Below are 14,300 nucleotides of genomic sequence, written 5' to 3'. Positions count from 1 at the left end.
AACTCAGGCAAGGCCAGCTCCCATTTAGAACTGGGTAGATTGAGACAATGCAGATAAAGTGTCTTGTCCAAGGACACAGATAGCAATCACAGCTGGAACTGAACCTTGACTGTAGGTTGGTAGTCAAACTCCTGCACAGTATACAGCATACAGTATAAATAGAGATTAAATCTCAAAAATTGAGACTATGTCAAAGAATTGAATCAATGACTTACAGAACAAGCCCCTCACTACCAATTAACTTGTAATGACTGGTGAGCAGCACTGCCTTAGCCTTACCTTAGCCTCCTCAGCCGATCCTCTCTAAGCTACAAGACACTCTTCAGTGGAAATAAGGGGCATTCTACTGTTTTTAGGTCGACCCACAGAATTACACTATGCAGCAAAGTTAAAGAGAATCTCTGCCATTTTTCATGTCCAGGTTGAAAAATGGCAGAGATTCTCTTTAATTTTATTGTTCTAATCTATGCAACAACATTATTACCTTACATCTGCTATTAATTTAAAAAGTTCTCTTGCTCACTGTTACTGTATTTCTTAATATGTCAATCAAATTAAGAATAAAAGTCCATATTCTCTCACAGGTCCTAGGGGTAGTGGCTAAGTGGTTAGTGCGCTTGCTTTCAGTGTAGAAGGTTCCCGGTTCAAACCCCCCTGCCACATTTCTCCATGTAACGTGGAGTTGTGTCAGGAAGGGCATCCCGTGTAAACTTGTGCCAAATCAACATGCAGGTCCATCGTGCATCTGCTGTGGTGACCCCGAGTGAAAACAAGAGAGCAGCTGAAGGGACTTACTTTACTCCCTCAAAGGTCCAAACGAGGGGTCCAACCAGGTACTCGATATCATGACTTCAACCTTTACCACAGACTGCAGGTACGTAAAGACAACTTTCATCTAGAAAGGTAGATGCAGTCATGACCTGCCCACCGCCCAAGGGCCAAGTTGATTCAATCTACAAACAGGCTGCTCCCAAAATTTATTATTTAATACAGAGGTTATGGTTGTGGTCTCAAAGGCGCTTTATATGTGCTGGTAAGAGGCGAGACCAGCGAGACGGCTTCACTTCAAAACTCTGTAAAGGTCTCGCAACTCCTGCAGATGTAATTTACGAATCAGTCAGAAGGCCGTGTGTAGATGTTCTAACCGTAACAGCCTGTTCTCTGCAAGTATCAGTGGAATAACGTTCACTTACACTGGAGTTTTGGTTGTGGAATATAATGAAAAAAGTATGATTTAAAATGGCAGTTTTTTTGGTGCAAGTCTCAAATTTACTATATGAAATACAACAACTTCATAGATGTGACTGCTCAGTCCTCAAAGCTACAGTATGTAGGATTTAGGAGTCTGTATTGACAGAAATGGAACACAGCATTTATAACCATAATGAACGTATGCTGTAACTACCTGTAACAACCAACTGATGTGTTTTCATGAAATAAGAATGAGCCCTTCATGTCTATATGGGAGTGGGCCCCCTAATGAAGGCTGCCATATTTACTCCACCGTTTGCAGCACAGCCAGAAAACTGAAGCGGTTGTTCCTCGATACACTGTGTACTGATGGGTCGGCGCTAATTAACCACTCTGTAAGTCTGATGTGTGGAAACCGATGACATCCCAACACGTCCCCATTATATATTAAAAGTATTTTCATTAGGAGCCGACCAGAAGATTTTTGGGGGGGTGGGGGAGGGGAGTAATTTATTTATTTATTTTTTAAATCTGTTTCTGATATTTGAGGGAAAAAAGCCCATGAAAGTATGCCAAATTTCCACATCAGACTTACAGAGTGGTTAATCAGGGCCGACCCTACTAGTTTGAGAACCCACATTTTTGTGCAACTGAGGACCATACATATTGCTTATTGTAACAGAGAAGTGAAAACATTAAGGGAAACAAAATTGTGATTGGCGACACAATAATGCAGTCTACAACCTCACCACTAGAAGACATTAAATCTACACACTGTAGCTTTAAAACACATGTAAAATGCAGTAAGGATCATCAGCTCCACTGCAGTACAGTTCACAATGAAGACACAAAAACATAATTTTTTTTCTCAGTGCTGCAAATACAACAGTACAAGAGGAGGATGATCACTGACAGTCAAGAGGCAAAAACTTCAGCACTTCCTCTTTTCCTCCAGGTCTGTTTGACAGAAGTGAGTTTTAGAACTCAGTCATTTTCTTGTGCGTGTCAGCCTTTTTGTGTGCACTCTGGATGGACAGCTCCTGGGCTTTCTGCTGGGCCAGCAGCGTGCGTGCCCCTGACAGCTTCTCCTCCAGCTGCTTCACTCTGGATGCATCCCTGAGCAGATGCACAACAAACCCGTCAGGAAGGGAAAAGAGATGTGTTGCTATAACTACTTTCTCATGAATAGGTTGGCCACAAAAACCTTGAAATTTCAGACCCTATTATAATTTTTTAAAAATCCAACTCCCACAATCCTTTTTATTACCCCCCCCCCCCCCAAGGACATACTATAATCATGGGCATTTATTAATTTGTCTGTTAGCAGGATTACATCAAAACTACCGCACAGATTTTGACTAAATTTGCACCAGATAGATATTAGGCCATAGAAGACTCCATTACATTTTGGAGGTGATATGGATCTGGATTGGCAGACATCAGAAATCTCAGGTTGCTCTTGTTTATGAAATTATTACTGCTCTGATTGAAGCTTCACAGCCAGAAATATTGTCTAATCTATCCACACACACACACACACACACACACACACACACACACACACACACACACACACACACACACACACAATTATACAACATGCAACTGACCTTTATTTGTGCACTATCCTCACACGCTGGCTCAAGGGTTGAGCATAATGGAGCTGTAGCCCCACAATACCCTTCACTTGCCATTCAAAAATCCTATCATTTCAGCACTGGTTTCGTAGCCCCACCCCCATTCTATTAGAATTCTATGATGGATTTTGTCCAAGAAATAAAACTTCTGGTAGTTGGGATTCAGTTGCTCTTATGTTGTCACGTCCCATGGACAGTGAACATTTGGTATATGTTTCGCTCCACACCTGTCCATCCCCCTTCTTGTACATGTTCTGTCCTTCGACAACACAGGATATCTGTGATTTACTGTTATTTCCCCGGTAAAGGTGATTTGTGAAAGCAGACGGCATCTAGACTACAGATAATTTCAAAATGAATGTAAGTGATGTCACCTTCTAAAGTGATTTGGTAGCTTGGATATCAATAAGACATAATTCTGATGTGCAAGCATCCAGACTGACACTTCAAGCAGACTGAGGTTGTTAAATATCACCAACAAGATATTAAGTCGCTTAAAGTGACCCAGTATGGATAATACCTTTGTAGCATGATGGGATTGTCTTTAACCTGCCAATTGTGTTTGGAACATGTTTAACATGTTTGCAGACTTGCAGAATTTATATTAGAGTTACAGTATAAGACATTAATGCAGAGCGTATTTTAACCAGTACTGACCTGCCTGTTTGTCTGTCAAGTGACTCAGTCAGTTTTTGGATCTCTCTCTCGGTCTGAGAAATTCTCTGAGCAGCTTGGAACAGCTTCACATTCAGACTCCTCTTAGTGTTTTTATCTCCTCTATAGGCGTCCTCCCCAGTCACTGCTGACACTGCGCCAGCACCCTCCTCCGCAGGGCCGGAGTGCTTGCGTCCAAGCTTGTGGTTAAGAAAGTCGAAAACGGTATGGCGCTCACTAGTGGCACGAGCCCGAGGCTTTCTGCCTTTCTTTGGCAGTCCAGTTTGTTTGCCTTCTTTTGCAGCTTTGCTCTGGGTCCGTCTCTGAGTGAGCTCTGCACACTGGTCCAGAGAATTACCTTTGGGGAGGACCACTGCCATCACCGGCTCCAGTCGGCCCTCCTGTGTCTTCCCTAAGCCTGAAAAACAAAAGTGAGTGAGTGAGAAAAACTTCTTTTGGCAGAGTCTATACCGGAACATGTAGATGGATTCTATTATCATTACTGTTTTTGTTTTAAAATTGCTCAATTTTCTATTTTTTAAAATTCCTCTTACATACCTTTCCCATATTCATATCCCATTTTCAGCATAAGCCTGGATCCGATGCCTCTGGTATGTGCTTCCCAGCCACCAAAATGAGAAGCATTTAACGATAATGTGGATTCTGCAGCGGATTCCAAAACTGTAGATTAACAAGTTAAAAAAAATACAGTCAGCTACTTTCTGAAGTGGAAATGAAAGAAAAAATGCTTTAAAAAAGAAGACAAAAAACAAACAACTTTTTAAAACAAATCAAGAATAAAATGTATAAAGTGAAAACACAGAAGTTGGAAAAAAGTTGTTCACCTGTCAGAATAACTGAAGCTCTGTTGATTTTAAAGACATAAATGTGCAGTCTTTTTTGTGTGTGTGTGGGGGGGGGGGGGGCTATTTTCTAAACTTGCACATGTAGTACTCACATGCACTGGAAATGTAAATGTGTCAATGAAAGCAAGGAATAGAAAATCTGACAGAAATAACTGTCAGCTGCTATATTAATGTTTAAAATGTGATTTAAGGATTATGACATTCTTCACTCAGGTGTAGTCCATCATATGTGCCTCAAAAGTTCTACCAAAACACACCTAAAGTTGAACTTTATTTTTCAGTAAATAAATAAACACTTTTTTTTAAAATGCTCTAGATGTATTTAACAGATGAACAGCAAAACACTTCATCTAACACACTGTATACCTCTGGCATAGGCTGCATCATCTCCAGCGTTATCCTGGTCAGAATCAGATGAGAGCGGCTCATCTTCTCTCAAAGGAGGAATAACCCCATCGGCCTCGACCACAACATCTTTGAGCAGCAGCGAGTCAAACTTCACAGTGTAGAAACCACTGTCAATTTCTGCAAACGGACCAAAGTCACCTGAGTAGAGGAGCTGACAAAAGCCGCTCTATTCTAAACATCCACAAACAACTGGAGGAGGGTGAAGATGTATCTGTTCCCCAACTAACCTTCTACGGTCTTGTTATATTACAATGTTGGAGACATTCTGCAAAATGCCTCTCATACAAAAATTAGGTAACTTCTAGTTCTATACGTACAGTCACTTTGTGGATCTATTATACAAGACCAAAATAGGGCTGTGCTGTTTGTGCGACCTATTTACAACCCCTGGCAAAAATTATGGAATCACCGGCCTCGGAGGATGTTCATTCAGTTGTTTAATTTTGTAGAAAAAAAGCAGATCACACACATGACACAAAACTAAAGTCATTTCAAATGGCAACTTTCTGGCTTTAAGAAACACTATAAGAAATCAAGAAAAAAAGATTGTGGCAGTCAGTAACAGTTACTTTTTTAGACCAAGCAGAGGAAAAAAATATGGAATCATTTAATTCTGAGGAAAAAATTATGGAATCACCCTGTAAATTTTCATTCCCAAAACTAACACCTGCATCATATCAGATCTGCTCATTAGTCTGCATCTAAAAAGGAGTGATCACACCTTGGAGAGCTGTTGCACCAAGTGGACTGACATGAATCATGGCTCCAACACGAGAGATGTCAGTTGAAACAAAGGAGAGGATTATCAAACTCTTAAAAGAGAGTAAATCATCATGCAATGTTGCAAAAGATGTTGGTTGTTCACAGTCAGCTGTGTCTAAACTCAGGACCAAATACAAAAAACATGGGAAGGTTGTTAAAGGCAAACATACTGGTAGACCAAAGAAGACATCAAAGCGTCAAGACAGAAAACTTAAAGCAATATGTCTCAAAAATCCAAAAATGCACAACAAAACAAATGAGGAACGAATGGGAGGAAACTGGAGTCAACGTCTATGACTGAACTGTAAGAAATCGCCTAAAGGGAATGGGATTTGCATACAGAAAAGCTAAACGAAAGCCATCATTAACACCTAAACAGAATAAACAAGGTTACAATGGGCTAAGGAAAAGCAATCGTGGACTGTGGATGACTGGATGAAAGTGATATTCAGTGATAAATCTCAAATCTGCATTGGGCAAGGTGATGATGCTGGAACTTTTGTTTGGTGCCGTTCTAATGAGATTTATAAAGATGATTGCCTGAAGAGAACATCTAAATTTCCACAGTCATTGATGATATGGGGCTGCATGTCAGGTAAAGGCACTGGGGAGATGGCTGTCATTACATCATCAATAAATGCACAAGTTTACGTTGATATTTTGGACAATTGAAAGGATGCTTGGGGATGATGAAATCATTTTTCAAGATGATAATGCATCTTGCCATAGAGCAAAAACTGTGAAAATGTTCCTTGCAAAAAGACACATAGGATCAATGCCATGGCATAGGGTCAATGTCAACGAGCAGATCTGATTTGATGCAGGTTTTAGTTTGGGGGATGGAAATTTACAGGGTGATTCCATAATTTATTCCTCAGAATTGAGTGATTCCATATTTTTTTCCTCTGCTTGGTCTAGCCAGAAAGTTGCCATTTGAAATGACTTTAGTTTTGTGTCATGTCTGTGATCTGCTTTTTTTTCCACAAAATTAAACAACTGAATGAACATCCTCCGAGGCCGGTGATTCCATAATTTTTGCCAGGGGTTGTACAACAAGTTTTACTGGATCACAATATTCTTACAGGCAAAAGTCACAGCCCACAGACACGCTGTAACACTAATAAGGTTATGAACAAACTTTTACCCTTCATTATCTGTCATTGAGTCTTATCTTTTTTAACAAGGTGTTGCAAATATTTTTTGAATGAATAAATTAACCAAATGAACACCAATCAGTTATTACATATAAAAAATGTCCGACATTTATTTTCAAATCTTTCAGAGCTGTTTTAAGTGTACATCAACATGTTTTAATTCCTTCAACAGCATTTTGATGAGTAATGATTACAGTAAAGAACATGGACAATAGAATCACCTTTTATTTTGGCCGGGTACCAGATGCCATCCTTGTTTCGAGCCAGACAGGGTGATCCTTCTTGAAGATTACTGAGGTCAGACTCCAAGAACTCTCTGAGCTCAGACACACACACCACCTCTCCGTGGGAAAACCTTCAATCAGCAGAAACACCACGAACAAAATTAATTCAGTATTCAAACAATGTCTGGCTTCTAATAAAAGCCTGTCTGGGTTTTGTCTGTAGCTGAAGTTAAAGTCTGCTCCAGTGACAGACTGAGCATGAGGGTGTTGCAATACATGGCTCGCAGTTGCAGATTGGGAATAGTTTGTGGCGCATCAGGTAGTCTGGGGATTAAGGATGCAACAATTAATTGATTATTAATTGACTATTAATAAGTAACTATTTTGATAATCAATCGTTTTGAGTCATTAAAAAAATAAAAATCTAAATTCTCTGATTGCAGCATTTGTGGACAAAACAAGACATTGAAGGCATCATCGTGGGCTCTGGAAAACACAGATTGACATTTTTAAAAAACATTTTCTGGCCTTTTATGGACCAAACAACTAATAGATTACCTACTGAATATTTTCTTGATTAACTGATTGTGAAAATAATTGTTTATTGCAGCCCTTATACAAATAGTAGGAAGGTCAAAAACAATGGTGTAAATAAATGGAATTTTATAGGCTGAAAAGTGGAAACCGCCTCACAGTCATGAAAGCAATGGGTGACATCTGCTGTGCAATATCTGGCATTGCAAAAAGAGGGAAAAACATGTTATACAACTGTCAGAAACCGTCTCAGGGAAGCTCATCTGCATGCTCGTCGTCCTCATCGGGGTCTCGACCTGACTCTAGTTGGTCGTCGTAACCGACTTGAGTGGGCAAATGCTCACATTCGCTGGCATTTGGCACATTGGAGAGGTGTTCTCTTCACGGATGAATCCCAGTTCACACTGTCCAGGGCAGATGGCAGACAGCGTGTGTGGCCTCGTGTGGGTGAGCGGTTTTCTGATGTCAATGTTGTGGATCGAGTGGCCCATGGTGACGGTGGGGTTATGGTATGGGCAGGCGTCTGTTATGGACGAAGAACACAGGTGCATTTTATTGATGGCATCTTGAATGCACAGAGATACCGTGACGAGATCCTGAGGCCCATTGTTGTGCCATACATCCAAGAACATCACCTCATGTTGCAGCAGGATAATGCACGTCCCCATGTTGCAAGGATCTATACACAATTCTTGGAAGCTGAAAATGTCCCAGTTCTTGCATGGCCGGCATACTCACCGGACATGTCACCCATTGAGCATGTTTGGGATGCTCTAGACTGGCGTATACGACAGCGTGTACCAGTTCCTGCCAATATCCAGCAACTTCGCACAGCCATTGAAGAGGAGTGGACCAACATTCCACAGGCCACAATTGACAACCTGATCAACTCTATGCGAAGGAGATGTGTTGCACTGCATGAGGCAAATGGTGGTCACACCAGATATTGACTGGTATCCCCCCCCCCAATAAAACAAAAACTGCACCTTTCAGAGTGGCCTTTTATTATGGGCAGTCTAAGGCACACCTGTGCACTAATCATGGTGTCTAATCAGCATCTTGATATGGCACACCTGTGAGGTGGGATGGATTATCGCAGCAAAGGAGAAGTGCTCACTATCACAGATTTAGACTGGTTTGTGAACAATATTTGAGGGAAATGGTGATATTGTGTATGTGGAAAAAGTTTTAGATCTTTGAGTTCATCTCATACAAAATGGGAGCAAAACCAAAAGTGTTGCGTTTATATTTTTGCTGAGTGTATATATATATATATATATATATATATATACACACACACACACACAGTGAGGATTTGCAAATTCTCCCACTTAGAAATCATGGAGGGGTCTGAAATTTTCATCTTAGGTGCATGTCCACTGTGAGAGACAATCTAAAAAAACAAAAATCCAGAAATCACTCAATGTATGATTTTTTTAATAATTTATTTGTATGTTACTGTTGCAAATAAGTATTTGAACACCTACCAACCAGCAAGAATTCTGGCTCACACAGACCTGTTAATTTTTCTTTAAGAAGCCCTCTTATTGTGCACTCTTTATCTGTATTAATTGCACCTGTTTGAACTTGCTACCTGTATAAAAGACACCTGTTCACACACACTCAATCAATCACAATCCAACCTGTCCACCATAGCCAAGACCAAAGAGCTGTCTAAGGACACCAGGGACAAAACTGTAGACCTGCACAAGGCTGGGATGGACTACAGGACAACAGGCAAGCAGCTTGGTAGAAGACAACAACTGTTATGATTATTTATTAGAAAGTGGAAGAAACACAAGATGACTGTCAATCTCCCTCGGTCTGGGATTCCATGCAAAATCTCACTTTATGGGGTAAGGATGATTCTGAGAAAGCTCAGAACTACACAGGAGGACCTGGTCAATGACCTAAAGAGAGCTGGGACCACAGTCACAAAGATTACATTAGTAACACAAGATGCTGTCATGGTTTAAAATCCTGCAGGGCAGCAAGGTCCCCCTGCTCAAGCCAGCACATGTCCAGGCCCATTTATGTATGGGCCTGGACATGTGCCTGTGGTACATAAAAGCCTATGTACCACAGGCTTTTAAGGTGGCAGTAATTAAACCATTACTTAAAAAGCCATCACTTGACCCAGCTATCTTAGCTAATTATAGGCCAATCTCCAACCTTCCTTTTCTCTCAAAAATTCTTGAAAGGGTAGTTGTAAAACAGCTAACTGATCATCTGCAGAGGAATGGTCTATTTGAAGAGTTTCAGTCAGGTTTTAGAATTCATCATAGTACAGAAACAGCATTAGTGAAGGTTACAAATGATCTTCTTATAGCCTCAGACAGTGGACTCATCTCTGTGCTTGTTCTGTTAGACCTCAGTGCTGCTTTTGATACTGTTGATCATAAAATTTTATTACAGAGATTAGAGCATGCCATAGGTATTAAAGGCACTGCGCTGCGGTGGTTTGAATCATATTTATCTAATAGATTACAATTTGTTCATGTAAATGGGGAATCTTCTTCACAGACTAAGGTTAATTATGGAGTTCCACAAGGTTCTGTGCAAGGACCAATTTTATTCACTTTATACATGTTTCCCTTAGGCAGTATTATTAGACGACATTGCTTAAATTTTCATTGTTACGCAGATGATACCCAGCTTTATCTATCCATGAAGCCAGAGGACACACACCAATTAGCTAAACTGCAGGATTGTCTTACAGACATAAAGACATGGATGACCTCTAATTTCCTGCTTTTAAACTCAGATAAAACTGAAATTATTGTACTTGGCCCCACAAATCTTAGAAACATGGTGTCTAACCAGATCCTTACTCTGGATGGCATTACCCTGACCTCTAGTAATACTGTGAGAAATCTTGGAGTCATTTTTTAATCAGGATATGTCATTCAATGCGCATATTAAACAAATATGTAGGACTGCTTTTTTGCATTTGCGCAATATCTCTAAAATTAGAAAGGTCTTGCCTCAGAGTGATGCTGAAAAACTAATTCATGCATTTATTTCCTCTAGGCTGGACTATTGTAATTCATTATTATCAGGTTGTCCTAAAAGTTCCCTGAAAAGCCTTCAGTTAATTCAAAATGCTGCAGCTAGAGTGCTAACAGGGACTAGAAGGAGAGAGCATATCTCACCCATATTGGCCTCTCTTCATTGGCTTCCTGTTAATTCTAGAATAGAATTTAAAATTCTTCTTCTTACTTATAAGGTTTTGAATAATCAGGTCCCATCTTATCTTAGGGACCTCATAGTACCATATCACCCCAATAGAGCGCTTTGCTCTCAGACTGCAGGTTTACTTGTAGTTCCTAGGGTTTGTAAGAGTAGAATGGGAGGCAGAGCCTTCAGCTTTCAGGCTCCTCTCCTGTGGAACCAGCTCCCAATTCAGGTCAGGGAGACAGACACCCTCTCTACTTTTAAGATTAGGCTTAAAACGTTCCTTTTTGCTAAAGCTTATAGTTAGGGCTGGATCAGGTGACCCTGAACCATCCCTTAGTTATGCTGCTATAGACTTAGACTGCTGGGGGGTTCCCATGATGCACTGAGTGTTTCTTTCTCTTTTTGCTCTGTATGCACCACTCTGCATTTAATCATTAGTGATTGATCTCTGCTCCCCTCCACAGCATGTCTTTTTCCTGGTTCTCTCCCTCAGCCCCAACCAGTCCCAGCAGAAGACTGCCCCTCCCTGAGCCTGGTTCTGCTGGAGGTTTCTTCCTGTGAAAAGGGAGTTTTTCCTTCCCACTGTTGCCAAGTGCTTGCTCACAGGGGGTCGTTTTGACCGTTGGGATTTTTCCGTAATTATTGTATGGCCTTGCCTTACAATATAAGGCGCCTTGGGACAACTGTTTGTTGTGATTTGGCGCTATATAAATAAAATTGATTGAATTGATTGATTGATTTGAAGTTCACCAGTGACCATCTGGATGATCCAGAGGAGGCATGGGAGATGATCCCAACCGTGAAGCATGGGGGTGGAAACATCATACTCTGGGAGTGCTCTTCTGCAAAGGGGACAGGACGACTGCACCGTATTGAAGAGAGGATGGATGGGGTTATGTATTGCGAGATTTTGGCACACAACCTCCTTCCCTCAGTAAGAGCATTGAAGATGGGTCACGGCTGGGTCATCCAGCATGGCAATGACCCCAAACACACAGCCAGGGCAAATAAGGAGGAGCTCCATAAGAAGCATTTCAAGGTCCTGGAGTGGCCTGGTTAGTCTCCAGACCTGAACTCAATAGAAAATCTTTGGAGGGAGCTGAAACTCCAAACCTGAAAGACTTGGAGAAGATCTGTATGGATGAGTGGACCAAAATCCCTGCTGCAGTGTGTGCAAACCTGGTGAAAAACTACAGGAAACGTTTGACCTCTGTAACTGCAAACAAAGGCTACTGTACCAAATATTAACATTGATTTTCACAGGTGTTCAAATACTTATTTGCAGCAGTAACATACAAATAAATTATTTAAAAAAATCATATATTGTGATTTCCGGATTTTTTTTTTTAGATTATGTCTCTCACAGTGGACATGCACCTAAGATGAAAATTTCAGACCCCTCCATGATTTCTAAGTGGGAGAAATTGCAAAAAAAAAAAAAAAAAAAAAAAAAATATATATATATATATATATATATATATATATATATATATATATATTTATTTATTTTTTTAAATATAAAATAGTGACACCATACCTGCAGTTATCCAGGAACCGACATTTATCCTCCAAGTAGAATGGACATGGTTTCATAGACTTCTGGGTGGGGTACACATACAGCACCCTAACCTGAGCCTCCTCTCCCTCTGGTGGCTCAGGACCCACTACCATGGCGTTGTGGTACTCCAGTGTCCCCCATGCTGTCCTGTACGGTGCTCTCACTTTGGTACCACTGAGGTCACCTTCTTCTTCGTCCTCCTCCTCTAATTCTTCACCATCCTCCTCTCCTCCATATTTTCCCTCTTTGGCCTTCTCTCTTGTTTCAGAACTACTCTCTGATGACTCCCCCAGCTCAGAGTAGAATGCATCAAACTCAGCGTCCAAGCTGTTGTTTGCACTGTTTGTGTGAACTACTGGTTCTTGTGCCTCAAGTCCATTGCTTTCCTCAAGACTGGCCAGAAGTTTACTCTTTTTGACAGACACCAGGCTGGCCTCAGTAAGCTCTATCAGCTGACAAAGGTCTTCTTTTAATTTAAGCAAGTCGGATTGCTGAGATGGGTCCAGGCCCGCCAACAAGGCCGCCTCCACCTGCTGCAATTGGGCACCATAGGTACTGATCGCTGCTTCAAGGGTTCCTTCATCCATACCTACATGCAGAACCACACATCAAGCCCTTATGAAATCTTAAAAATAAAGAGGACAAGAACAGTTTTCACACAGGCTATCACCATGATGAAGAATCACTGTAAATAACACAATCCACATATCAATAATTATTTATATCTCCATAACACTTATTGCATTAGCTGCTGACTGACACACATAAAAAAACATACACCATGCCTATTTTTGCACTATTTTCAAAACATAAAGTTCTACTTAATGTTTACCATGTTACGTACTATGAGAGCTAAGTTAAATTCCCTGGATGTGCACACATGCTTGGCCAGTAAAGATGATTCTGATCCTTCTAAGTTAACTGTAGAGCTGCATAGATTAGACAATTAATTTAATAATCATTCAACATAACTGAATCAAAGAATTTGATAAATAATTTATTACCCAATAATCTTAAGCATTCCCTGTTTCAAACATATTAAATGTGATTATTTACTGCCTGTATTATATTATTACCTCCATCAGGTGATGGAGGAGTGCTCATCCAATGGACAGGTAGGGGATGTGTGATCACCCCTGTCTTTTTTTTTTTTTGTCAAACTGTGTGCACAATAACTTAGAAAGTAGGAGTTACATTTCTAAAAAACAAACAAACATAAAAAGTTGTGGTGATTGATCTACAGGGTCGAAGACAAGCTGAATAAAATTTAGCTGGGTGAGGTACTAAGGGTATTAGAAACTGTTACAATATTGGTGAAAGTAAGCCAGTGATTGGAATTGGACATGACTGTACAAAGTTGGAAATATCACACAGTTCTGGAATACTGGTTAGAAGAAATAAGTAATTTGAACATGACAGCATGGACTCTGTCATCTTGCGATGATGTTTTTCATTATTTTGTGACATTTTTCCATTAAAAAAAATTGTAATTAAGCAATAGTGAAACAGCTACTCACAATTAATTATTCTTTATTGCTGGAAATATCACCAACTACACAACTCAGGGAAGCATATAAAGGGAGGTCTGCCTTTATTGCTAAAGTTCAGTTAGATAGTTGAAGCAATTTTGTAATCCAGAAAATGAACCTATGTACAGACATACAAACAAGGTAGGATTTTTAAAAAATGAAATACGATATTTTCGGGAAATATGGAATGTAACTTTGACAAGATTTTAAAATAATAAAGAACCAACGCTACATTTGCTAATTCTAGTGTAACAGAAGCTGCTTTGTGTATTTAGTATAATGAATGGAAAACTTGAATTATCATGCAGCTTTGCTAACCAAGCTCAGAAGCTAACTTTTCCCATGATAGTGATACAAAGTATTACCTTCGTAGTTAGGCTCGTCGTCTGGTATCCAGTATGTTGACGGGATGAACGTCAAAACATGCGCAATATTGAAAAAATATGCTGCATTAAATTAAACATTTTTAAAACACTGAACTAGCCCCCCGTCAATATCAAGCTAGCAACAATGAAAGAAAAATGTTCGTGTTTTGAACATCTTTCAAAGTAAAATACCTGTCACTACGAGTTGAGTTTCATTGATTTTATTTTAATTTGGTTTCCT

The 14,300-nt window shown here is 40.1% G+C and overlaps 1 protein-coding gene across 2 annotated transcripts; it reads right to left on the bottom strand.

The window, feature by feature from the left end:
• Positions 1 to 1,246: 1,246 nt before the first annotated feature.
• zgpat (zinc finger, CCCH-type with G patch domain) lies at positions 1,247 to 14,195 on the bottom strand. Of its 2 annotated transcripts, none has more exons than XM_034173307.1 (7): positions 14,060 to 14,195; positions 12,145 to 12,754; positions 6,894 to 7,027; positions 4,715 to 4,873; positions 4,041 to 4,163; positions 3,486 to 3,900; positions 1,247 to 2,307 (listed from the first exon to the last, which is right to left on the bottom strand). In XM_034173307.1, exons 2-7 carry the CDS (start codon positions 12,750 to 12,752, stop codon positions 2,169 to 2,171), a joined length of 1,578 nt encoding a protein of 525 aa, XP_034029198.1. In that variant the 5' UTR covers positions 12,753 to 12,754; positions 14,060 to 14,195; the 3' UTR covers positions 1,247 to 2,168. The 2 variants fall into 2 exon arrangements, with proteins under 2 accessions (XP_034029198.1, XP_034029197.1); XM_034173306.1 differs by having other exon boundaries at positions 12,145 to 12,790; positions 14,060 to 14,189.
• Positions 14,196 to 14,300: the final 105 nt, after the last annotated feature.

The sequence above is a fragment of the Thalassophryne amazonica genome, chromosome 6, assembly GCF_902500255.1.
Source record: "Thalassophryne amazonica chromosome 6, fThaAma1.1, whole genome shotgun sequence".
Taxonomy (NCBI): Eukaryota; Metazoa; Chordata; class Actinopteri; order Batrachoidiformes; family Batrachoididae; genus Thalassophryne; species Thalassophryne amazonica.
Note: the sequence above shows the minus strand (reverse complement) of the source record. Positions and strands in the feature narration are given on the sequence as shown.